Here is a 26504-nt window from a genome sequence, read left to right as displayed (position 1 = left end):
GACCCCCCTGGATATCCAGGTGGCTGCTAAGCCAGGATAGATTACAGAGTCAGTGTGACATGTGAAGAAAGTCTCAAATATGCTGCCATTACCCACCTTGGAAGGAGAGACTGGGGTACAATAATACATCTGAAAATAAAGCAATATTGTGCTACGAGTTGGTGTCCTAAAAATTCAAATTGTAGGGCAGATTCGAGGAATAAGAAAAAATTCCAAGTGAGCAAAATTAGAATCTTACCCACAGCCCCATAAATATTAAATATCTCTTTCTAAATTACTTTTATTTAGGATGCTAAAAAACTTAAGAAAATGTAGGTAAGGTTTCATATACACTTGATATATATCTATAATATTTCATATAAAATTTATATTATTTTTTGATCTTGCTTTCTGGAAGATTGGTAAGTTGTTTTACTTCTTTAGTGACCTTTAGATTTAACTTCTGTCAACCCTTGATGATTGGTGGTGAGTGAATTAGATCTAAGTTTAAAGTTGACATTTGAACAAAGTTATTGACACATAAACACAACTGTCACTTCATGTCTTAGAGAACCAACTACAGGCAACTGTCCCAGATCTCCCAGGACAGGAGAACACAGTATTCACGTCGTAGCACTTAGCACCGGTGGCCCTTGGCCCTAGACTCCTCTTTTTATGTGACTGTGTCTTAGGAAAATAATTTTCTTTGTCTTCTTAAATCGAGTAAAATTATTGAGCTGCTGTGGTTTACATGTACTATAGATAAGTGTTGACTTTGCAAAGCTTAATATTTCTGTCATGGTGCTGATCATACAAGGATGCCAAAGACTGAGTAACTGCAGTCCTAACTTGAGTAGGTACCTGTAACCGGAGTCAGCACACACCGGCCCTAACAACGCCATTTAACTTGTGTTTGTGCTGTGAATTGTTTATGTTTAGGAATACTACCTAATTTCTGAACTTTTAAAAATCACTTATGCTTTGAAGCGTTTAGTTTCTATGGTTAGGCTTTATAAATGAAAAAATTGGGATTTTCCTTTTTTATCTTACCTGTATTTATTTATGTGTCACATCTTACCACAGAAGATATCAGGAGGCTTAAATGAAATAGTCAAGCAATACACATAATAAATAAAATAGAAAAGAAATGGAAGATTGGGACCTGAACTTTATTTAAAAAATAAGCCTAAGGTCAAGTTTGAAAACAAGCTTCCTATGTCCAGGATTAAAAGAGGAAATTCATCAGTTACTTAGTTCTCCTTCTTAAAGGAGATAGAGCATCAATTCCTTGGCAGAAAATAAAGGTTTCACTAGCACTGTATTCTTGACAAAAGTCTTCAAATGGGTTTGTTTGTTTGTTTTGGTTTTTTTTTTGAGAGGATACTGAGAAATGCCACAAATCATTCTCTCCAACATATTTTGGGGGGAGGGTGTTCAGGGGGCAAACGTAGGGACAAATTTCACATGGCTATTTTTACGGTGCCCTTCAATAAAAATCGCAACATAATTAAATGCAACTCAGTGAAAACAGTTCAATGAATGTGGAGGTAAATTAATACAGTGCCAATGTGCATTTTTTGATTCTGGAATAGAATTTAGTAAAACTATAGTATTGGATGAGTTCCATGTTCCTTAGGCTGTCTTTCCTCCAAATCACTTCTGTCAGCTGGACAGCAGAAAGATGAAGGTTGTAATCATTTAGAAATTGTCTCTCATTTTATTTTTCTTTTCTCTTTCACTAACATTAGAGACCACACCGGCATACCTGGTTGTCCACCAGTTCATGGTTTGTTAGCATCTGCACTAGAAGTTTGTCCCTAGGAAACAAGAAATGTACATGGTAGTGTGAAGGACTTCTGCTTCAAAGGAAGGAAACTAGGACGAACAACCACATACACACATACACTTATTACGTATGCATTCATGTACATATGTCTGTATGTTGCGGAAAGGGCATAGAATGTTGGCCAACATAAGCCCTCTAATCTGTTACTTTTGTTCATTACCTCTTCCTAGCTTCCATAAACAGTGGCATGTTCAAGATGATAACATAATTGGAAAAGATGGCTTTTTCGAAATGTGTCAAAGAAAGTTTTGATATGTCTAGGTCTTCAACTCTCGTAATGTTTGCAGCTATTAATTTTGATGTGTAATTGTCTTCTTTTATATCAGGTCGATAAAACAAAGCAAGTGTCCACCTATCAGGAAGTGATTCGAGGAGAGGGGATCTTACCTGATGGTGGAGAGTACAAACCCCCTTCTGATTCTTTGAAAAGCAGAGACTATTACACGGATTTCCTAATTACACTGGCTGTGCCCTCGGCGGTAGCACTGGTCCTTTTTCTAATACTTGCTTATATCATGTGCTGCCGACGGGAAGGAGTGTGAGTACTTTAAAACACTAATAAAAAATTATCGAGCCTACTAGGATAACAACATATAAGATTCCATTAAAAGCCAAGTTTCATTTGGTTCATAAAACACTTTATAAATTAATTGAAGTTGTGTTCAAGTCAACCTACAGTACTTTATTCCTTTAAAATGAATTAAAATAGTTTTGACTCTAGTAAATCAAATTAGGGGATATAATTACTTTATTCAACAATTATTAAGGCTAGATGTAAATTCATGCTGGCAAAATAGTCCCAAGAATAACTGAGGCTAGCTCTTTTGGTTATATAAGCCATTTTGTGCAGAGACTGTGGAATCTATTGACATGGTAATTGCACTTTAAGTAAATAAATTGTCTTAGTTTGATCAGAAGTGATGGTCAGAATTCTTCTTGCAATTGTTCTGTCAAACGGGTGACCTAATCTAAGTGTTTAAAAGATACGTATGTATACATATAAACCTAGGAGTATATTAATGAAAATAAGAGTATAATTTGAGTAATGAGTGTTCACTTCATGAACAGTGAGCACTTTCAGGACAGCTGTGTCAATTAAAATAATCTCCCAAGATTATCTGGAAGTCAGGACAACAAAGCAAAGGATAAAAAATTAATAAAGCAGCAAGTAACAAATTCTTCCATTTTTTACATGTAGACTGATTTCATTATGTCATAGAATTTATTTCTAAGAGCTTGATTCTTAATCTCCATTTTTTTTCCTCATTTTTCTGTGTGTTTCTCATCAGTATTCCATCTCTGTATGTGTACTCATCCAAGTAATGTCATAAACCTGGTGGCAAATGCTGCCTGGTTGCGTTTAATAGTAACAATGTCAGCATTTCCACATCATGCAAGATCCCATGAGCATATAGTCTTAATGTTCCAAATATCAATGCTATTATTTAATTCATAAATTTTGTTTTGTTTCTAGGGAAAAGAGAAACATGCAAACACCAGAGTAAGTGTCTTCTTTCCTGTTATTTTCTTTATCATGTTTTTTCACTTCTCAGTTGCTCATCATGCTCCATACATGTGTGCCATGCTTTGATTTTGTCATTCATCATCTTTCATAGTTTATTTCATAAATGTGAAAGCTGCTTTTTAAATAGAGATATTTAGGAGGGGTAGAGACTAAAAATAAAAAGGGTTTGAAAACTAAGATTACTTAGATAAAAATTAAACCTAAAATTTCAGATTCAGAATATTAACTTGCCATTTATATGATGTGATTTCCCAATCTGCATTTCTATAAACCAGAGAACAGATGAAAAGAACTTTCATACACGTTTTCCTGAATCTACAGTAATAACCTACCATAAAATGAAACTTCTGTGAGTATTTATAAATGCCCCATCAGAAGCACCAATATAAAAGCTATGGTAGTTTAATCTTAATCGTAGAATTAAATAGCATACTAGTTTGTTACTTAGGGCTATAATATTAACACAATGCTTTATAGCTTAGTTTCATGCAAGACACGTTTATTTAAAAATTGGTTTACGATGTTCAGTTTTGCCGTGTTAAAAGCATGTGAAATGTATCTCTTTCAGAGATAATTTGTAGAATGCCCAAAGTGCAATAATGTCTTATTTTAAAAAGAAAAAAAAATTCATAACTTTTTCAAATTTGATGACCCATCAGGCTAATACTTGATTTTAAATACGTGTGTGTTTTATTTCTTTTCGATCTAGCATCCAGCTGGTCCATCATAGTGCTATTCAGAAATCTACCAAAGAACTTCGTGACATGTCCAAGAATAGAGAGATAGCATGGCCCCTGTCTACGCTTCCCGTGTTTCACCCCGTAACTGGGGAGATTATACCTCCTCTGCACACGGACAGTTACGAGAGCACGAATATGCCACTGATGCAGCCGCAGCAGTAAGTACCCGTGTGCTCCCGTCATGATTAATATGCATGAATATAGCCACTTAATTTTCATAAAGACCAGAACTTTTCATTATTGCTTCTGTTTGTTTGTGTGTAACTCTAAGAGAAAATACCAAAAGGACATTGATAGTGTAGATCCCCAACCCCATGGTGCTGACCCAAATATAAAGGATTACTTTCAGGAAAGGCATTTTTTTTCCCACTAATTGAAACAAGATGACATTCACCTTAATATTTCAGAAATCGACACTGTTAATAAACTAACATGTGTGCTCAAAGATGAGTTAATTGTGAAAAGAAATGCATATCCTAAAGCATAACAAATTGATGATTTTTTTAGAGTTATTATTAGAATTATTGGGTTCTGTTAACCTATTTTTTGATGTTATTACCACACCTCTATTTAATCTAATTTTTTTGTGCCTCAGGATAGAAGGTTTTTTTGTTATTTCTTGTGATCTGCTTGTATATCAAAATGAGTAGTTCCAATTTTGACTGTAAGTACAATTTATTAGTGCCAACCTTTGTAGTGCTGGAAGGACTATGATCAGAAAGCCTGGAAGAAGCCTTTGTAAGGGGTACCTGTGGGAGGCAAGAGATTGAGGAAATTGCCTAGTTGCTCTTTGAGAACCCACATTATATGCCTAGAAGCTCAATTTCAATATAAGGGAATTGTAGGTAAAATTGCCACTTATTTTTAAGAACATGGCTCTTTTTCCCACCAATTTTAACCATATGTTGAGATGGGTTAAATTCAGTTTCCCAAGGAAGTCACAGGTTGGCTTTTGAGATCCTCTTCTTCTTCACTTTACTTTTGTGAATATGATGGATATAGAGAAAAATCTACCTCTCCCCACCACATAAACCTTAGGGTATGATATACAGGTAACCTCTTACTGATTAAAGATTTCTCTGGTCACCATCCTGGATGCAAACATTTTCCCATTGCAAATGCTTATTTTGTAACCATGCAAAATGTATGTGGTGATTTGGAGATTAAGCAGTAATTAATATGAGTAGTATAGATAGTCAGACTCAATAAATTTGTCCAAAATACTTCAGAAATCTAAAAGTATTGTATTTTCCTAAACTTATCTAACATTATGTACTTACTGTTGAATAGGCTAAGGTGTGTGTTTATGTGTGCATGTATGTGTAAGTAATTGATTGAAGTCTGATTGACAGTGGAGAAAATTGCATACATTTAACATTTTGAGTTTTAGAAACATTAATATTCGATCAGAGATGTGAATATTAAAGTCTCACAAAATTTAGTTGTACTGAATGGAAGGGATAGATTTCTATGTTCTCTGATGGTTAGTGGGTCATTCTAAAAACCCACTTTACCAGGATTAGATACTGATGAAAAAAATTAGTACAATTTCAAGAATATTATAATAGCTCACAACTTAGCAATCTCTCTTCCTTTTTTTTTTTAGATGAAAATATGAACAGCCTTTTCATTCATTTCCAAATGGAAAGAATTTTAAAATTCTTTTAGGCTACCATTCCGTATTTTCTTTACCCAAGAGTTTACTAGTAAATGTGGGTATAAATTCGTCAAATGTTGATATATATTCTCAAAACCGAAATGGTCAAATAACACTTGAGAAACAGTTTTTTTTCGTTTGTTTGTCTTAAAACTACAAGGGCTCTCAGAGGCCTTGAGTGTTGATATGCTTCATGAATCCATGGAAAAAGGCCAGAAGAGGTAACTCTTCAATGAACACAGTCTGGGAAATGCTTCTATTGACAAACAACAATGCTATCAAATTTTGGAATAGAGAAATATTTGTTATAATGAGTAGGGGAACTTAAATATGTTTGTAAATCAGTAAAACTCTGTTGCTAGTGAAGTTTAAGGGAAATAAAAAGGCTGTGTCATTTAGATATGCTTTCTAGCCATATATGTTGAGAATGAGAGTAGCTCCTTAAAAATTATTTTGATTTTCTGTGGATAGGATTTTGCAATGTTTCTGCTTACATACAAACACAACAACATTTTCTATCTAGTTTACAACCAAATACATCTTCCTGGTCCTTCCATAACCCCATCAACTGTCATTATGTTGATGAGATCTCTCTATTTGCAAATGCAATAGGTTATTCTATTGAACTTGTGACAATTTGACCATATATGTATTTTTAAGTCCAGAAAACCTTCACATTATTCAGATTTCTGCTAATGGAAAAACTCCATTAACTAGCACTTCTATATAAATAGGGTAGATAGATAATTGATGATGTGCACAATGATTATTCTGAGGCACTGCGAGATCATCAAGTACGTCTGACTCATCAGAGGGAAATTAAATTACATTCGGTGTAGTTTCAGTGTTGAGTGTATATTATCTTTCTTTTATTCTTGGAAATGGATAATATGTGCACTGTCTCTATGGTAACTCCCTATAAGCCAGAATATGTGATTAACCTCATTTTCCAACCATGCCAGATAATAGGGAAATTCATTGTATCACGTTCATCACAGCTGTCCTTTACGCAAATTCAGCTTTTACTCTCTTACCTTAAAAGCATGGCCCTGTTTTTAAAGTTTTATTTCAGCACCAAGTACACACATATATACATATTTTGGTCATTTGGATTGAATTGAATTCTCCACATTAAAATGAGATATTATATTTGACGAGGCATTACAGTACTTGATAACCAAGTACACACTTGGAGAATGCTGCCTGGTATTTGTTAATTAACCCTTCTTAAAAGGGCATGCATTTCATCTTCCCATATTCATACTACCCTTACTGATTCATAAATGATTTGGCTAGCTACAGGATTTCATGTTTATTCTTCAGACGACACTGGAAATATTCAGGCATAAGGACATGGCTGAAAGTTTATGTTGGCTTCTAAGCAAGACTCAAGGACATTATAAGACTTTTCAAAGCTTTCCTTCAGAGCTACATGGAAATTTGCTCGGGTCTTTTAAACAAGTCAATCCAGGAGGTCTAGAGAACCTTAGAAAAGTGTGAGGTAAAGAGGACTCAATAACAGTTGTATGATGAGGGGTTGCCACCATAATTTGTCAGTTACACAGTAATATTTTCTTTTTGGTACAGTACTTCACAGGACTTAGACTGGCACCATACCTTAGACAGTAAAAAAATGTTTAATCATTTGCAGATGATAAAATTGAGGCATGGATAAGAGACAAAGCTAAATTAGGTCAAAACTGAGATTAGATTATTTGCCTACCTTGCTATTAAGTCAAAGATAATGTAGTCATTGAACTCAGAAGGATCTCTGATCCAGGTTACAGGCAAGGGATTGAATAGGTCATGGAAAGGGAACCTGGAGAGGGGCCAGGAGATGGAGCTTATGCTTGGAAGGGACGATTTCATTTTGTACAGTGTTCCTTCTACATTCCAGATTACAGAGACAATATAAACAGGCTGTTAAAATGATCACATAGTATAGAAATGTAAGGTCAATTTAGTTTGATCTTTGCTAATGTATTTATTAATAACTGTTTTATTTTGAAATGATTTTCGAGGTTCAGAGAAGTTGCAAAGATAACACAGAGAGTTTCCAGAGATCCCTCACCCACTTTCTCCCATTGTACCTTTGTCAAGACTAAGAAACCAACATTGGTGCTTTACTATTAAGCAGACTTCAGATTTTTTTTTTTAATAATTTGAGATTTCACTAGTTTTTTTTTTTTAAGATTTTATTTATTTGAGAGAGAGAGAGAGAGACAGCATGAGTGGGAGGGGCAGTGGGAGAGGGAGAGAGAGAATCTCAAGCAGACTCCATGCTGAGTGAGTGTGGAGCCTGATTCAGGGCTTGATTCCAGGACCCTGAGATCATGACCTGAGCCAAAACCAAGAGCCAGAGGCTTAACTGACTGTACCACCTAGGTGCCCTGTGAGATTTCACTAGTTTTTCTCCTAACATCCTTCTTCTTGTTCCAGGACTTTTGTCAAGGACACAATAATTGGCATGTCTCTTTACTCTCCTCTGGCCTGGGCAGTTTTTTAGACCTCCCTTGTTTCCCCATGACCTTGACAGTCTTGAAGAGCACTAGCCACATATTCTGTGGAATGTTCCCCATCCCCTAACACAGTCAGGCTTTTTGCATCTGTACTTTGTTATCTTTGCAGTTCAGTGAACACATGTTACCATTAACAGTAAGAAGAACTTTTCTCTTTATAGGCTGTCACCTCATTTCCATTCATTGCTGGAGATTACATTATAAAATAATTCTTTTTTTAAATTTATTTTTGATTTATTTTTTATTTTTTGAGAGAGAGAATGAGAGAGTACGTGAGCAGGGTGGGGAGGGGCAGAAGGAGAGGGAAAGAGAGAATCTTAAGCAGGCTCCATGCCCAGCAGGGCTCCATCTCACGATCCTGAGATCGTGACCTGAGTGGAAATCAAGAGTTGGACGCTTAAACAGCTGAACCACCCAGGCACCCCATAAAGTAATTCTTAAAAGTAAATCTGCTTTGCCCAAAGAATCATTGTTGTGTTTAGGAGTTATGTTTTTGACCAAAGATTTAACTTAAAATACATTACAGATTGACTGATGTACCTTGAAAACAAAACTTTGTAATGATTTGAATGAAGAAAATCAAATTCCAAGTCATAGAATTTTAGGTCCTAAAAGGTATGTTGAGAGAGTCTAGCCTGGTTGTTTCCAAACCAAGTTGAAGATCACACTCACCTGTGGAGCTCCTACAATGCAGATCCCAGGGCCCTAGATCCACGGATTTGGAATCTGGTGGATGTGTGAGTCAGGTGGAACAGGAAAAAGGGCTGAGAATTCCCAAATAAAATACTTGACAGAGCTAGGTTTGAGGATTTGGGAAAGCCAGCTTGGTGTTTCTTTTGGGGGTGGAGGTGGGGAAGGGGTTGTTATTCACATTCCTCCACCTGGAGTTTTAAAAGGGGAACAGTGTCTCCTGATTCCTCCCTAAGGTATGTACAGAAGAAAAGTGTGAAAGGGGGCGGTCCGGGTGCTTGATTTAGAGTGTGGGGACTGTTTGTGGGTTTATACTTACCAGCTTCAAAACTTTTTGCACCTCCTTCAGTTGCCTGAGGAAAATGGTGTAGAGAAGTGAGAATGAGTACTGATTAGTACTGAATGGGATAGAGAAATGCTGAGCCTCAAAAAACGAAAAACCACTGGGAAATTGTAATTTTGCACTTTTATGGGAGGCATTGGCTGGAGAATTTCAGATATTCTATTTTCTGAAAAGGAATTTATTCTAAAATTTGTGATGTATTATGTTTTTTTTAGGGGGTAGATCTGCCTCCTTATTACTCTTTTCTCATACCAACATCAATATCAATCTATTTTTCCTGAGTGGGAGGCATCTTCATAGAAGATTTTATGTAATGAATAATAGGGAAAAGTGCCCAAACTTTTTCTAGAAAGATTTTAATTGTCTATATGAAAAATTTCCTTATTCATTATACTAAACATGATATCTAATCCAGAGTAATTGGGTCTCCCTCAAAACAGGAGGTAGGTTGTGCTTAATCTTTTATAAATTAACGAATATAAAACTAGAATTAAGTCTTCTAATTAAAGATATAGTAACAAATCATTTTAACTCTTGTCTAAAGTGTTTTTCCATTTGTCTCCCCCTGGGTAATAATGAGAACTAACTATGGTAAAATTTCATAAATAAAAAATCAGATTTCAATGAAAGTTAATACCAGTTGAAGAGAATGTTTTAGGGGACCAATATAATGGTTTCCTGTTGACAAGAAGTGTCAAGCGGCCAAGGATATTTCAGAGCCATTGACCTTTTTTTTTTTTTTTAATTCAGCAATGGATGCAATATCTCTCTGATAGCTTTTGGTTCTATAGGTTTGTACTGCTTCAGTTTAAAGCCATGGTAGGCTTGCTTTTGGCTTTATACAAACAGGAGAAAATAACTAAAAGAAATAAATTAATATCTCCTTTCTCATTTATGTTCCATGTATGTTCTACACTGGTTTTAGTTAAAATTAGGTTTTGAAATTAAAAATTATAGTGATGTTTTCCAATTTCTCTGTGTCCTTCCTTCCTTAATCCAAATAATGGCCTGGTTCTTTAGTAAAAGTAAGTAAGGGGTCCAAATCGGCATTTTTGTTGGAAAAAAATTATAGAAAATTCAAGGGTTAGGCAACATCAATTTTGCTGAAATAATTGGGAAATTCCAAAAATATACTACTATAGTTAAATACATTACTTATTGTTAAAGGGCTCCATACTAATTCAAAAGAGAAGTGTTTTGTATTCTACATAGCCAAACTAATGTCATTTATTTTCAACTCTGGCACAGATTCTGTGGCTTAATGCAAATCACTTAACCTTTCTTTGCTTTTGAGTCTTCCAGCAAGTTGGAATATAATGTTGATAATCATCAACCTAACTCATAGAATTACTCTACAGGATATCCAAGAACGTCAAATTACCTTAAAATGGTTGTACAAATAATAAATAATTGTGTCCTCCCCCCAAATCACTTATTTATTAATTTGCACGTTATTACCTTTGCTTCCTTGAAGAATAAAGTTTGTGCGATGGCTAATTTACATAATTTTCTATTTAAATGCATGTAATTAATGGTAGTAAAATTAGAAAATAATTAATGCTAATAATTTAGAGAACTCCAGTTTTCTTAAATCTTTTTTTCTCTGTAATGTAGTTTACACATAATAATCTTTCCATTAGTCCATTAATAACGTAATTATTCTAAATAGTTTTATGACTTTATAGAGGTCCTTTCTTTGAAGGTTTATTGGGCTTCTATTTGAAGTCATCCCCACTCTCTTGTGTAATTGCCTTCAGCGGTGCATTTTCACCAAAGATGGAAATGCTTCCATTTTCTCACTGTCTAGTCTGCTTGACTGAAGCAGAGTTACTCCTGGGAATTTCTCCAGTATCCCTGAAGCAGTGCTTTCATGAGGTACCTCCCTTCAACACTTCAGTGGAATTCACACTTCAAGTATGCCCATCATGGACATTTGAACCCTCTGACACTCACAGGCTCACCTGCAGTCACAGGTTTGGGCCCCCACCCACAAAAACAGAGCCAGGTCTGCCCACCCAGGAGATGCTGGGGATGTTGCTTCTCCACCTATTTCTTGTCGAGCACCTTTTTGTACATAGAAGCACTTTCATAGAACTCATCCGTAGTTCAGTTGAAGTTGCAAGTAGTGCATGTACATGGCTCAAACCTAACCAATTGGGACATGCACTGCAGGTAGTTTTAAATCCCTAAACCAAAGTCCCACCATTACTTTCTCACAGATCTCCAGATTTCTTGCTACCTTGTGTGTGGCACTTTCTCAACCAACCGTTCTCCTTGAACCTAGCCAAGCGCATTCCTACTTAGATGGTTTAGTAGTGTAGTGGAAGAGGAAGAAAAAAAAATCAGGGTTAGAAAAGAAATTACAGGGTGGAGATTGACTTTGATCAGTGGTTTTCAAACTCTGTTCCACAGAAGGGTAAGTTGGACTGACCAACGGGAGTGAGGGGGCTTCCAACTACTAGCCAAATATTGATTTTGAATTTGGGGTATCCTTGATTTGGGGCTTTTGAAAGCTTTCCTTGTCATCTTCAGTATTTTTGTTTTGTCAAAATGTATTGATTTAATCCATTGATAGGCTAGGTAGAGCTAGAGGTGATGGGAAATGAAGTGTGTGTGTGTGTGTGTGTATAAGGTGTGCTGTAATAGCTTCTAATGTAGAATAGATAGGCCCACATTAGTTGTACCTGAGAAGTTAAAAGAAAATTCATATCCCCCTCCCAAATGCCCATGAAATTGCGTTTTGACTTCTGTATTAAAGATGTTTGTTTTCCCACCTTTAACTCTAGAACTTATTTTTTCTGTGGTTTATAAATTAATCTTTTTACTTCCATGATCAAAACCAGTATAAATACATCGTATGAAATACTGTAAGAATAAACAAGCATATAAAATACTCCATGAGACCACACAAGGATAAGTAGCGTTGTTACGTAATGGCAAACAAGAATATAATTATTGGGATGAATTATTAAGTAACTTCCTCGAATTGAATTAGAATTGATTTTGTTATTTCCTTAACAATATATTTAAAATGGAGCTGAAAATCTAAAAAAATTACTCGACGTCATTAACATTCCTATAGATTAAGAGTTTAAATAGTATTTAGCCTTTAGAGCTTTCTACTTTAGATCGTTGTATTTGGAGCATAATATTTGCCTGCCTGAAATGATTCAGATCAATGGTTTACAACTCTGTTTCTTGGAGGTTTCTTAGAAATGCCTTAGGGGCCAGCATGTGGGGCAAAAGAAACAAAGCAGACGGGATTCCTGGCTCCCTTGTTTCAACCCAGGCAACCTCACATTTATCTCTTTTGTACATCAAGAGTTCTGCTTAGGATTTCAATTAAAAGGAATTCCATTGCTGAAGAGAAACAAAAAAACTGAAAACTCCTGGCTTGGATCTAGCCCTACTCTGTAGTGAGGGGCTGACTCCTAGAATTTCTTCCACACAGAATCTCAACTGTACATTTTTGCAAATGAATTTTAATATCAAAATTTGAAACTAAATGAGTATGAATATTAATAAATATGTGTATTTTATGTGAATCTTTCTAAGTATCTGCACTTTTGCACGTATTCATTCAAAAATTATTTATTGCATGCTTACTGTTGGGGACACTGAACAAAAATAAGGGGTTCTTACTGGTAAGGCACTTTAACATTATGTGATGAGAAATACAACAGTCAGCAGTGTACGAAACCATACTAAATGGTAACCTAATGGGGAGGCAGTGCTTAGAGAGTGAGGAGGCTAGAACAAGTGGTACTTGAGGTATTTTTTAATTAAAACAAATAATAAGTTAAAAATTTTTAATTAACATTCTTTGTGGGATAGTTTTAAATTATAAGAGTAACCGTGTCCATTGTAACAAATTTTAAGTTGAGTTTGCAAGGACAAATGGGAGCTGGTTGGGTACAAGAGATGGTCGTGGCCGTGGTGGTGGTGCTCCATGTAGGGACCAGATATATTGATGGTCTTCTGGGCCAAACTTAATTTGCAGGTAGGCGTAAGGAAGTAATGAAATGTGCGTTGTTTGAATGACATAATCGGAGTTGTGTCTTAGAAGATCATCTGACAGCAATGTGCACAGTGGATTATAAGGGAGCAAGAATGGGACTAAGGAAACAATTCAGCTCAGTTGCAAAGTTGCAAGTAAGAAAGGGTGATGGCTTCAACCAACAGAGGTGGGAAGAAGAGGACAGATTCAAAGAGGGAATGAGGAGAATTGTCAAGAGTTCCCAAGATTGGGATGGGGGAAGGGAAGGAGGGAGGGATCGATGATGACTTCTGCATCTTGACTATACAGTTGGGTGGATGGCCCATGTCATTCCCTGGGCAGGGATAGAAGAGCATAGCTTTGGCATAATGAGTGAAGATGGGTATGTATGTTGTTCTGTGAGAGTATGTGAGCATGTATGTACGTTCTAGACCTGGATCTGAAAGTGTGTGGGTTCTAAGCACAAGTCCTGGAGTCCCTGGGTTCATATCCTTATCTGCCATTAGCTATGTAGCCTTGGACCTCTAAGCCTGTTTCCTCATCTGTAAGTTGAGAAAAATAATACCTACCTCATAGGGTTGTTGTGAGGTGGAACATAGCATTTAATAGGAGCTTTATGAATGTTATCAAATACTATTATTTATCTTCTTCAGACTTTAGGTTTCTCATGCATAAACTCATGGGGGTAGGCTGGGTTAGATGATTTCTGGGGATCTTTTTAGCTATAACATTTTTCATTCTAGTATGTCTGCTGTCTGTTTGCATGTGTATAAACAAACACAGTTTTACTCAAAAATGCCAATCATTTCTAGGAACTTGCAACATCAGACTCAGATTCCCCAACAGCAGACTACAGGTAAGTACTAAAAGTAGTAAGTTGATATTAACATATGAAGCTAACAGATTAAAAGATTATTATAGGACCATGTAATTTATGAAGCTTTAGCTTCATTAAGTAAGGCAAACCAGTTGTGTCCTTCCTTAATCAGAGTTAGAACCTTAGAATAATAGCTTAGATTATTGCATAGATTGCCATCAGAGTGATAAACACAGGGTAAATGATCTTAGAGCAAAAGCATCCATGGAGGTCCTGTCTAATTAAGGAAGACTGAATAAAATCCCCTTCCTTCAGCGAAGCTCCCTATTCTTCCCCTTGGTATGAAAGATTCTTAGCTTGGATGCATCCAGGATTTGTCTCAGTAAGTGAGCAGCTTGAAACTGACTCTTACAAAAGGAAACCATTGTGACTAATCACTGAGGCTTCAGGGGGATAAATGAGAAATGGTTGGCCTGGTTTTAATGCCACTTTAAAAAGCTGTTATAACATGACCAGTGACAACAAGATGGCGGACGATTCTCCCTTGACTATTCTATTTCCCTAAGACTTGCTTTCTTTAAGTTTATTTCTTTCAAGTGTCCCTAAAAAATTTCCACAGCCAATTATTTCATTCATCTCGGTACCAAGTAGATAACTTATTCATGATTGTCTTCTAATTAGTGGTTGATTCCTAGTTCTAATTGCCAGGCAACCAGTAATGCCTTTTGTGGCTCTCTTGGAAAAGCAAGAGAAGTTTTAAAAATGTAAGTTGGATGTGGAATTCTGAGTATGAATAGTGGTATTGTAGTAGGGAAGCTATTAAGTCTCTTAAAAACTTTAGGCACATATAGAAATTTATTGGATGTTTTTATTCAGAAATTATTTTCTCTATTACTGCTTTCGGGAATTTAAGGAGATTTTCGTTTGACAACTTTTCAAAGATTTGAGGCAAGTATAATAAAGTTGTTCATCAGATTTTAATTACGAGATAGTGTTTATCAGAATTTTCTCCCACAGTTTTGATCACTTGTTTTAATTAAATGCTAACATGTTTCAACAAGGGTGTTCAATATATTGATGTGGTGGTGCTACGTGTAAGCATTCAGGAGATTGATGAAGGAATCAACTTTGTTATAAATACCTGTTACCGAAAGAGCAAAGACAAAAACAAATCCCTATTAACACTAATTGCCTGGCTTTTTTTTTTTTTAACAAGAAAACATTTAAAGGAATATTTCTACATTTCCCTCATTAAATTCATAAACTTCTAACTCTTCTAAGATGCCTTTCCTCTGATTCTTAATTATTTCATGCAAGGAGTGAGTAGAAGGGAGACAGTTTCTAGTTAAACAGTAAGTAACTTATTTGTGTGTTTTAAAAATCCAGATTTTACTTATTCTCCCATTAGAGGAAATAAGGGAGCCTGAATAGATGATGTTAGAGAGACATATTTGATAGCAGTATAGATTTTCAGCAAGTAGACTTGTTAATGTGCTAGTTTTTAGTAATAGGCAGCATTTCCAACTACGAGGACAATTTATGCTGAGCAAATGGGATAAGAGCCAAAGAATTTCCCTAGGGGAATTTTAGGCTGTTCAACCCAATTTTCTAGATTATTTTTCTAAAACAGATTTTGGGGAGGCATTTTGGTTGAGTCAAGGAAGCTTTGATCTCCTTTTTAGTTAATACGATAGCCTATTACCTCCTTGTTTTCTTATATTTTTCTGTGATTTGGAGCATGTTATTGACTAGAGTGCACTAACTCCTCTTGGTTGTTTTCTTCTTGTCATTGTTGTTTTCGCTGAGTCCCCAAAGTATCTAAGTGCTAAAGGGAGAGAGACCGCCCTAGCATTTTTTACAATTATGGTAGATTGTTGTGTTTCTGCCTCTGAGAAATGTACAACCAAATAGAGTTATGCCTCCCGGAGAGAAGGACTGAATGGGCAGGTTAATTTCCTTATTCCCATTCCATTTGTTTGAATGAAAAAAATAGTTTGTTTCTCAGTTTCCAAGTTATTCTGCTCTGTATGCACATCCATGGATTTAGGGCTCTTTATGTATTTTCCTGGGTACAACAGCTTTTCTGTCGCTCCTTCCTGGTCGCCCCGGTACCACAAAGAGGCAACCACATTTAAAATAATAATTTGCTTTTTCCAAGTACCTCAAAGCACTATGCAAGGTCACACTTTTCTTTATGAAGGTAATTTAAGCACAGGGCTTGTCTCTTGGATACCAAGTAATTTTATCTGTAGCTACTTGTATGGAATTTTTCGGGAAGAGTATATTTTGAAGTTTGTTTTATTTAGTTGTTTTTTTTTAAATGATCACCCAAAGTTTAAGAAATGAACTAGCTGCTGGTGTTGTAATCCTGGACTTAAGCACTTGCTGGGATAATAGAGCAGTCACAGGCTGACATTAGCACTGCCTTTTTGGACGAGGCCCAAGCCATTAGGTTCGATGCCCCTTCAGGTTTTCTCATTTTCTTTGCCCTTCCAGCCCACACAATATTTTCTAAAAAGCTGCGATTAACAGGTACAGCCATACATCCCGCAGTCAACCCCATTCTTTTTGTTTATTGTGGGAGGAAGTTTCAGACCATACCTTCTGAGAAGTACAAACCATTACGTCTTTGGCCCAAGGACTGATTTAGAATTTTTTCCTTTTTTTTAATGCAGAGAAATAATGTCAACATGATTATTTTAAATTGCATTGAGAAGATAGAAAATTACTCCTTGTCATACTTTGTTTTGCTCAAAATCTAAAAAGTGTCCATGCCCTAACTCATGCCCATGTTCGTTCTTCCACACTCCAGGTAAATGGTATCCCTGAAGAAAGGAAACTGACTGAAGCAATGAATTTGTAATCAGACAGCATAGCAGTTGTATCTCATTTCTTCTCTTTTCCACTAATGCATGAGCTTTTCTGGCATATGGTATGCATGTCGACAGTATTAAGTCTGTAGCAAATAACACAATATAACTTTCATTTTACTAAAGTATTTTTTTTGTACTTAAAGCATTTTTGACAATTTGTAAAACACTGATGACTTTATATTTGTTACAAATAAAAAGGGACCTTTAAAATAAATATTATTAATGAAGCTTAATGTCGGGTGAAATTTATTTCAGAAAATATTTGATTGCCTTCTACATGGTAGGAATCTTCTCTTGCTAGGAACAGGTCCATGTGGTCGTTCTTTATTCAGTAAGATTTTATTAAGCACGTTCTATAGATACAGAAAAATATCTATGCTCTGTGTTCCAAGTGAGCAACCCATTTAAATAATGCTATTATCCTTATGGCATGTCTCAATCTGTTCTTTTATATACTACCTCTTGGAGTGTTTTAAGGTAGACCTGGTTTTAAGAATTATGGATCTGATGATACCTTGTTTATGAAGGATGGCCCTGGGCTGCATAATTACCTGTTTCCATTATCAGATACTTGTTTTTAGAAGCAAGCCGGGAGCTATTATTCAAAAAGAGAATAGTTACCCGCTGTTAGTGACATGAATTAGCTCCAAACCCCTGAGTTCCCCTGTAATAACACTACTTTCAAGGCTTTCCTCCTACCATGGTGGTCTGCTTCATGCATCTTGGATACTATTGGTTAAAATGTGGTTATCAGGCCAGCTCTCAGGGCTACTTTTTTTTTTCTTTTTTTTTTTATAGACTAGACCAGCTAGAAAACCTTCTCCTACTCTGCTCTGAGCAGATTTCTGTGTTACTTGTTAATTAGTCAAAGGACACACAAATGCTATGTAAATCTGATTCCAAAATCTAAAAAGATTCCCTGTTAGCATTGTTTGCAACAATGTGTCTTTCACTTAGGGGGAATATTCTATCATGTCCTTGGCATTGGAACACCCCCTCCCGCCAGCCCCCCAATGCCAAGGACATGATAACTTAACAAAGGGTGTAGGTTCTTTGATTTCTTAAAGATTTATCTTATATTTTTATTCCTTCCCAAGACAAATAGAGGGTTGCCACTTGCTATTCTTCAGGACTTAACAGCTTTAGGTTGTATATATATTGGGTCAGGTTCAAGTCCTAGGAGGAAAGGTTGCCATGACTCCAGATGACTAGATTGTGACACGGTGGCAGAGAACGAACAAACTGTTGCTCCTTCCAGTGAAATCAAGCAGGAACTTGGAAGTTCAAGTAAACAGGAACAATAATACGTGATCCACAAATAAGGAACTAGAGATCAAGGGTTAGGAACTTTATTCATCTCTTCTAGGAAAGAGGCCACTGTAGAGGTTGGAAAATGCAGTTGGAGTTAGCATTGGTTTTTGCACTGACCATATTAAGGAATTGAATAGGATAAAAATTATTGGTCAGCATCTCACAAATTGGTGATAATTGCCTTAATCTCTGCAATTCTCTCTGAAAAAGTGATCTTGCCTCTGACCTAATATTTTGATGGGGACTAGTGATGTTGAACATTTTTTCATGTGTCTGTTAGCCATTTGCATGTCATCTTTGGAAAAGTGTTCATGTCTTCTACCCATTTCTTGACTGGATTATTTGTTTTTTGGGTGTTGAGTTTGAGAAGGTCTTTGTAGATCTTGGATACCAGCCCTTTATCTGATACATCATTTGCGAATATCTTCTCCCATTCCGTGCGTTGTCTCTTAGTTTTGTTGACTGTGTCCTTTGCTGTGCAGAAGCTTTTTATCTTGATGAAGTCCCAATAGTTCATTTTTGCTTTTGTTTCCCTAACCTTTGGAGATGTGTCTAGCAAGAAGTTGCTGTGGCCAAGGTCAAAGAGATTGCTGCCTGTGTTCTCCTCTAGGATTTTGATGGATTCCTGTCTTACATTTAGGTCTTTCAACCATTTTGAGTCTATTTTTGTGTGTGGTGTAAGGAAATGGTCCAGTTTCATTCTTCTACATGTGGCTGTGCAATTTTTCCAATACCATTTTTTGAAGAGACTGTCTTTTTTCCATTGAACATTCTTTCCTGCCTCATCGAAGATTAGTTGACCATAGAGCTGAGGGTCCATTTCTGAGTTCTCTATTCTATTCTGTTGATCTATGTGTCTGTTTTTGTGCCAAGACAGTACCATACTATCTTGATGATTACAGCTTTGTAATAGAGCTTGAAGTCTGGCATTGTGATGGCACCAGCTTTGGTTTTCTTTTTCAATATTCCTTTGGCTATTCGGGATTTTTCTGGTTCCATACAAATTTTAGGATTATTTGTTCCAGCTCTGTGAAAAGAGTTGATGGTATTTTGATAGGGATTGCATTGAATGTGTAGATTGCTCTATAGCATAGACTTTTTAACAATATTTGTTCTTCTAATCCATGAGCATGGCGTTTTTCCATTTCTTTGCAACTTCCTCAATTTCTTTCATGAGGGTTCTATACCTTTCTGAGTACAGATCCTTTGCCTCTTTGGTTAGGTTTATTCCTAGGTATCTTATGGCTTTTGATGCGATTGTAAATGGGATCAGCTCCTTAATTTCTCTTTCTTCTGTCTCGTTGTTGGTGTATAGAAATGCAACTGATTTCTGTGCATTGATTTTGTATCCTGCCACTTTACTGAATTCCTGTATGAGTTCTAGCAATTTTGGGGTGGAGTCTTTTGGGTTTTCCACAGAGTATCATGTCATCTGCAGAGAATGAGAGTTTGACTTCTTCTTTGCCAATTTGGATGACTTTTATTTCTTTTTGTTGTCTGATTGCTGAGGCTAGGACTTCTAGTACTATGTTGAACAACAGTGGTGATAGTGGACATCCCTGCCATGTTCCTGACCTTAGGGGTAAAGCTCTCAGTTCTTCCCCATTGAGAATGATATTCACTATGGGCTTTTCATAAATGGTTTTAATGATATTGAGGTATGTTCCCTCTATCCCTACACCATGAAGAGTTTTAATCAAGAAAGGATACTGTACTTTGTCAAATGCTTTTTCTGCATCTATTGAGAGGGTCATATGGTTCTTGTCCTTTCTTTTATTAATGTAGTGTATCACATTGATTTGTGGATGTTGAACCACCCTTGCATCCCAGGAACAAATCCCACTTAGTCTTGGTGAATAACCCTTTTAATGTATTGTTGGATCCTATTGGCTAGTATCTTGGTGAGAATTTTGGCATCCATGTCCATCAGGGATATTGGTCTGTAATTCTTTTTGGTGGGGTCTTTGTCTGGTTTGGGGATCAAGGTAATGCTGGCCTCGTAGAAAGAATTTGTAAGTTTTCCTTGCATTTCTATTTTTTGAAACAGCTTCAGAAGAATAGGTATTCATTCTTCTTTAAATGTTGGGTATAAATCCCCCTGGGAAGCCATCCTGCCCTGGGCTCTTGTTTGTTGGGAGATTTTAGGTTACTACTTCAATTTCCTTGCTGGTTATGCATCTGTTCAGGTTTTCTATTTCTTCCTGGTTCAGTTTTGGTAGTTTATATGTTTTTGGGAATGCATCCATTTCTTTCAGATTGCCTAATTTCTTGGCATATAGTTGTTCATAATATGTTCTTATAATTGTTTGTATTTCTTCGGTATTGGTTGTGATCTCTCCTCTTTCAGTCATGATTTTATCTATTTGGGTCCTTTCTCTTTTCTTTTTGATAAGTCTGACCAGGGGTTTATCAATCTTATTAATTCTTTCAAAGAACCAGCTACTAGTTTTTCATTGCTTGGTTTTACTATTCTTTTGGTTTCTATTTCATTGATTTCTGCTCTAATCTTTATTAATTCTCTTCTCCTGCTGGGTTTAGGCCTTATTTCATGCTGTTCTTTCTCCAGCTTCTTTAGGTATAAGTTTAGGTTGTGTATTTGAGGCCATTCTTGTTTCTTGACAAAGGCTTGTTTTGCTATATACTTCCCTCTTAGGACCGGCTTTGCTGCATCCCAAAGATTTTGAACAATTGTGTTTTCATTTTCATTTGTTTCCATGAATTTTTTTAATTCTTCTTTAATTTCCTGGTTGACCCATTTATTCTTTAGTAGGATGCTCTTTATCCTCCATGTATTTGAGTGTTTTCCAAATGTCCTCTTGTGATTGAGTTCCAGTTTCAAAACACTGTGGTCCAGAAATATGCAGGGAATGATCCCAGTCTTTTGGTACCAGTTGAGACCTGATTTGTGACCAAGTATGTGATCTATTCTGGAGAATGTTCCATGTGCACTCAAGAAGAATGTGTATTTTGTTGCTTTAGGATGGAATGCTCTGATTATATCTGTGCAGTGCATCTGGTCCAGTGTGTCATTCAAAGCCCTTGCTTCTTTGTTGCTCTTCTACTTAGATGACACCCCAGCTTTCTTTTGACATCCATTAGCATGATAAATGGTTTTCCACCCCCTCACTTTAAATCTGGAGGTGTCTTTGGGTCTAAAATGAGTCTCTTGCAGACAGCATATCAATGGGTCTTGCTTTTTTATCCAGTCTGATAGCCTGTGTCTTTTGATTGGGGCATTTAGCCCATTTACATTCAGAGTAACTGTTGAAAGATATGAATTTAGTGCCATTGTATTGCCTGTAAGGTGACTGTTACTGTATGTTGTCTGTGTTCCTTTCTGGTCTATGTTATTTTTGGGGTCTCTCTTCGTGTAAAGGATCCCTTCTAATATTTAATATTTTTGCAGGGCTGGTTTTGTGATTACAAATTCTTTTAGTTTCTGTTTGTCTTGGAAGCTTTTTTTAAATCTCTCCTTCTATTTTGAATGACCGCCTAGCTGGGTAAATGATTCTTGGCTGCATATTTTTCTCATTTAGTACCCTGAATATATCATGCCAGTCCTTTCTGGCCTGCCAAGTCTCTGTGGATAGGTCTGTTGCCAGTGCAATGTTTCTACCCTCGTAGGTTATGGACCTCTTGTCCCGAGCTGCTTTCAGGATTTTCTCTTTGTCTCTGAGATTTGCAAGTTTCACTATTATATGTCAGGGTTTTGACCTATATCTATTGATTTTGAGGGGGGTTCTCTGTACCTCCTGGACTTGAATGCCTGTTTCCTTCCTCAGATTAGGTATAATTTGCTCCAATATACCTTCTGCCCACCCCCTCCTCCCTCTTTCTCCTCTTCTGGGATCCCATTCATTCCAATAGTGTTTCACTTTATGATATCCTTTATCTCTCGAATTCTCCCCTCATGATTCAGTAGTTGTTTATCTCTGTTTTTCTCAGTTTCTTTATTCTCCATCATTTGGTCTTGTATATCACTAATTCTGTCTTCTGCCTCATTTATCCTAGCAGTTAGAGCTTCCGTTTTCAATTGCATCTCATTAATAGCCTATTTGATTTCAACTTGGTTAAATTTTTGTTCTTTTTTTTTTTCTCCAGAAAGGGATTCTCTAGTGTCTTCTATGCTTTTTTCAAGCCCAGCTAGTATCTTTATAATTGTTAGTCTGATCTCTAGTTCTGACATCTTACTAATGCCCATATTTATTAGGTCCCTGGCAGTCAGTATTGCCTCTTGTTCTCTTTTTTTGAGGTGAATTTTTCCATCTTATCATTCTGTCCAGAGAAGAATAGATGAACGAGAGAACAAAATATTAAAATGGAGCAACAACAACCCCAGAGAAATAGACACTAAACAAATCAGAAGAGACTCAAAACCAAAAAATAAAAAAAGATAAAAATTTTTAAAAAGAGAATATAATCAGACAGGTGAACAAAATAGAGCAATACACTGGATCCTGTGTGTATTTTGGCCTGTTTGTTAGAAAACTAGATCCCAAAATTATAAAGAAAGAAAAATGTATATGTGTACAAAAATAAAATTAAATACAATGAAAGGATAGAATATAACTCTAAAAATGAAAATTAAAAGAGAAAACAAGGAAAAGGGAAAAAAAGGAATATAAACAGGTGAACAGAACAGAGCAATACAGTATTTCCTGAGTGTATTTTGGTTGGTTTGTTAGAAGAAACTACATCTCAAAATTGTAAAGAAAGAAAAACTTTATATATATATATATGCAAAAATAAAATTAAATATAATGAAAGGATAGACTGTAATTGTAAATATGAAAGTTAAAAAAGGCTTTAAGAAAGCAAACAAACAAAAACAAAAAAAAGGAAAAAAGTGAATATGATCAGACAGGTGAAGAGAACAGAGCCTTACACTAGATTCTGGGTGTATTTTGGTCCATTTGTTAGAAGAAACTGCATCCCAAAATTGTAAAGAAAGAAAAACTTATATATACAAAAATAAAATTAAATACAATGAAAGTATAGAATGTAACTGTAAAAATGAATGTTAAAAAAAATTTTTAAAAAGAGTTGATAAGAAATTGGTTGAAAAAGGAAAGAAAAAAATTAAATCTGAAAGACTAAAGAATCGTGGTGGGGGGAATCGTGAATTCTATATTCTATATTCCCCTAGTGCTGGAGTTTTTCAGTTCTCGTTGATCCATAAACTTGGTCTTGGCTGGATGTTCTGGCCGATCTTCTGAGGGAGGGGCCTGTTGCAGTGGTTCTCAAGCATCTTTGCTGGAGACGGAATTGCCCCGCCCTTGCCAGGTCCGGGCTAAGTAATCTGCTCTGGATTAGTCTGTGTGGCTTTTGTTCCCTGAAGGCTTTCTGCACAGCTTTGGAAGACAAGAATGAAGATGGCAGCCTCCCAATCTCTGGTCCTGGAGGAGCTGAGAACTCGGGGCCTCGCTCCTCAGTGCGCCCCCAGAGAAAAACAGTCAGTCACTCCCATCTCCCCGGTCTCCAGCTGCACTCCATGCTCACCTGGCCTGTGACCGAATGTTTCTATCTCTGGCACACGACCCTGCTTTGAGTCTCCAAACCCTGCAGGCTGCTGTCATGTACTCTGGCGTCGCTCCTCCTGGGGGAGGAGGGGGGAGTCTCCCCAGATCTGCCGCTTGTTGGGCCCCTGCTTGGAGAGCAGTCTCCCGACTGTGCAGTGGTTTGTGGTATATGGCAACCCTGAGCTGAGAACCCTCTCCTGGGCTCGCTCTTTGCACCCAGCTTCCCCACTCTGATGCTTGGGAGCTCTGTTGCATTCAGGCACCCGTGGTCTTCCTGTGACCCCGTGGATCGTAAGACCACACTGTCCCACCTAGGATTCTGCCCTGCTTCACCACCTGAGCATCTTTCAGGCAGGGAAATCCCTCAGCAGAGCAGACTTCTCAAAGTTCCGATTTTGTGCTCCGCTGCTCTATCACTTGCCGGTAGCGGCTGATGGAGGCTCCCTCCCCTCACAGTTTATTTTCCCAAATATTGCCTCAGATTCACTTCTCCACACGTCCTACTTTGCAGAAAGTGGTCACTTCTCTATTTGTAGAGTTGCAGCTATTCTTTTCTTAGATCTCTGGTTGAGTGCACAGATGATCTCTGGTTGAGTTTGCAGAATGATTTGATAGCTATCTAGCTGAATTCCTGGGACCAGATGAAATTAAGGTGTCCTACTCCTCTGCCACCTTGGACTCCAACTATATCATCTAGCTTTACATTCAGTTAATAGACTGCAGTTCAGCTTAGGTAATTTACTATGTAGTTTTCATCCTGGTGTTTATATTTGTAAAACTGTGGCAGCCATGGGGATGTGCAGCTTGGATCTTCCTTCAGGAAAGAATTTGCCAATCAGCTGCGAAAAGGGTGGTTAACTGCCAGCTGCCAGCTATTAGCACCTTCAGGATCTGCCTTGTTCTTTGAAGAGAGGAACACTTTTCCTGGGCAGCCACCCTCCAGCCATGGCTGAGCATGGTGTCAGTACTAGGGCCTAGGACTCCTCTCGTGGGAAATCTTTACTCTGGAGCTCCCTGGTAGGTTGGCTGAGAGCCTCAGGTTTGCATTGCAGTTGGATGACCTCCTTGCCCAATCTTGCTACCTCTACACCCGCTCCCCTTTTAGAGAGGTCAGATCTCCGTCATAGATTGAAGATTTCCCTTCAATTCAAAGTAATAATAAGGACTGATTAGAGCTCCATTACAAATATAGAATATAAGTCTGTGTCCCAGAATACATGATCTTTTTTGGTGAATATTTTATATACAAGAGGCCAAAAAGTGTCAATCTTAAAAGTGGATTTTATTGAATCAGAAATCTCACTAGTTACCAACTCAGTAACTAGTGTGTTGTTTATTTTTGCACCATTTTCAAACTGTGTAATTCCTTTCTAATCAACTGGGAATCAAATTGATTGCTTTTATAGAAGAAATTCACAAAAGACAGCAATTCAACTGAAATTTTGAATTAGTTTGGTTTCCCCAAAACAGGTTGTAAATTTGGGGATGATCCCAGGAAGCCAGAATATGAAAGCAGAAAGATTGAGGAGGTGAGGATGTTCTGAAGGAAAGCCAACATAGAGTATGTTATTGATCTGGCTATTGTTTGGAAAGCAGAACTCTGTTCTACTGGGGATCCACTAAGGGACTGTATAGAATACACCTCAGAATTTCCCTTCAAAGTGACAAGAGATTTAGACTTTCATCCACAGACTCACCATCCTGCAGCTGAGTTGCTCCAAGGGACATTAACTGTCCTGTACTTCTGGGATTTTGCTGTGAGTGGGCTGAGCAAGATCCTGGTGCTCTGGAGAAAACCCTGGGGAAGGGAAGCTGAGAGATGGTAGGGAAACTCAAAGTGAGAAGAAAGCTAAATAAGCTGTTAGTAGCATGTCTTGATCAAGCAAGGGACACTGCTGGATTTTGCACAGTATCATTGATATGCAATGTTAAAAGGCAACTACTATCATCTGACCTTATTGGTTAACGTTTCAGTTTTCAGTGGGACAAAGTTATTGACACGTAACCTGTTAAGTCAACTTGTGATAGACCTGATGTTCATATTTAAAAGAGAATTGCTTGATGAGTTTTTTGCTCTGTGCTGAAAACTCATGCCAGGAGAGGATGGATTTTTATTTGGGGAAGAATTATTTGGTGAGCTGTGCTGATGTGACAAAAATATCCCTGAAATCACAGTGGCTTAACACAACAAAACACTATTCACTCGTATCACAGGTCAGTCTTCCTCCATCCTGCATGCTATATGATCTGGAACACATGGTATCCAGGATTTCTATGGGAAAGGAAATGAGAGTTGAAGGGTCACATGGGATGTTTTTCAGAGCTGGGCTTCAAAATGGCTTCCCTCACTTTCATCTATACTCTATTATCTGGCAATATCATGTTCTCCAAAGGTATTGCTGTGGATGCCGGGAAATGTAGTCTTCCTGTGTACTTAGGAAGAGGAAATGGTGTGGTAAACACGAGCATTGTTTTGCCACACATGTGGACTGGGCAAAACATGTAATTAGTGATTATGAACTAATTGTATATGACAATGAAGGATATAATTACACGAATAAATAGTTCTATCATCCCCAATAACCTAAATTGTGAATTAGAACTTTCAATTGGAAATAAAAACAACAACTACTACAAACAAATGGACTAGATAAACAAATTTTGGAGAAATATTGCATTAACTTCTTG

At 37.0% G+C, this 26504-nt stretch overlaps 1 protein-coding gene across 8 annotated transcripts in view; it reads left to right on the top strand.

The window, feature by feature from the left end:
- SGCE (sarcoglycan epsilon) overlaps nt 1-17219 on the top strand; it is a 61272-nt gene extending 44053 nt beyond the window's left edge. For 2 of the 8 annotated variants that reach the window (XM_036115654.2, XM_036115661.2), the window contains 6 exons: nt 2152-2363; nt 3300-3326; nt 4060-4248; nt 14109-14152; nt 15027-15061; nt 16926-17219. In XM_036115654.2, the coding sequence (XP_035971547.1) occupies nt 2152-2363; nt 3300-3326; nt 4060-4248; nt 14109-14152; nt 15027-15061; nt 16926-16976 (558 nt within the window). In that variant the 3' untranslated portion in view covers nt 16977-17219. Of the gene's footprint in view, nt 1-2151; nt 2364-3299; nt 3327-3625; nt 3700-4059; nt 4249-14108; nt 14164-15026; nt 15062-16925 lie in introns of those variants that run through there. The other 6 variants (XM_036115655.2, XM_036115662.2, XM_036115656.2 and 3 more) reach the window with 5 other exon arrangements.
- Nucleotides 17220-26504: the final 9285 nt, after the last annotated feature.

The sequence above is a fragment of the Halichoerus grypus genome, chromosome 12 (assembly GCF_964656455.1).
Source record: "Halichoerus grypus chromosome 12, mHalGry1.hap1.1, whole genome shotgun sequence".
NCBI classification, from domain to species: Eukaryota; Metazoa; Chordata; class Mammalia; order Carnivora; family Phocidae; genus Halichoerus; species Halichoerus grypus.
Note: the sequence above shows the minus strand (reverse complement) of the source record. Positions and strands in the feature narration are given on the sequence as shown.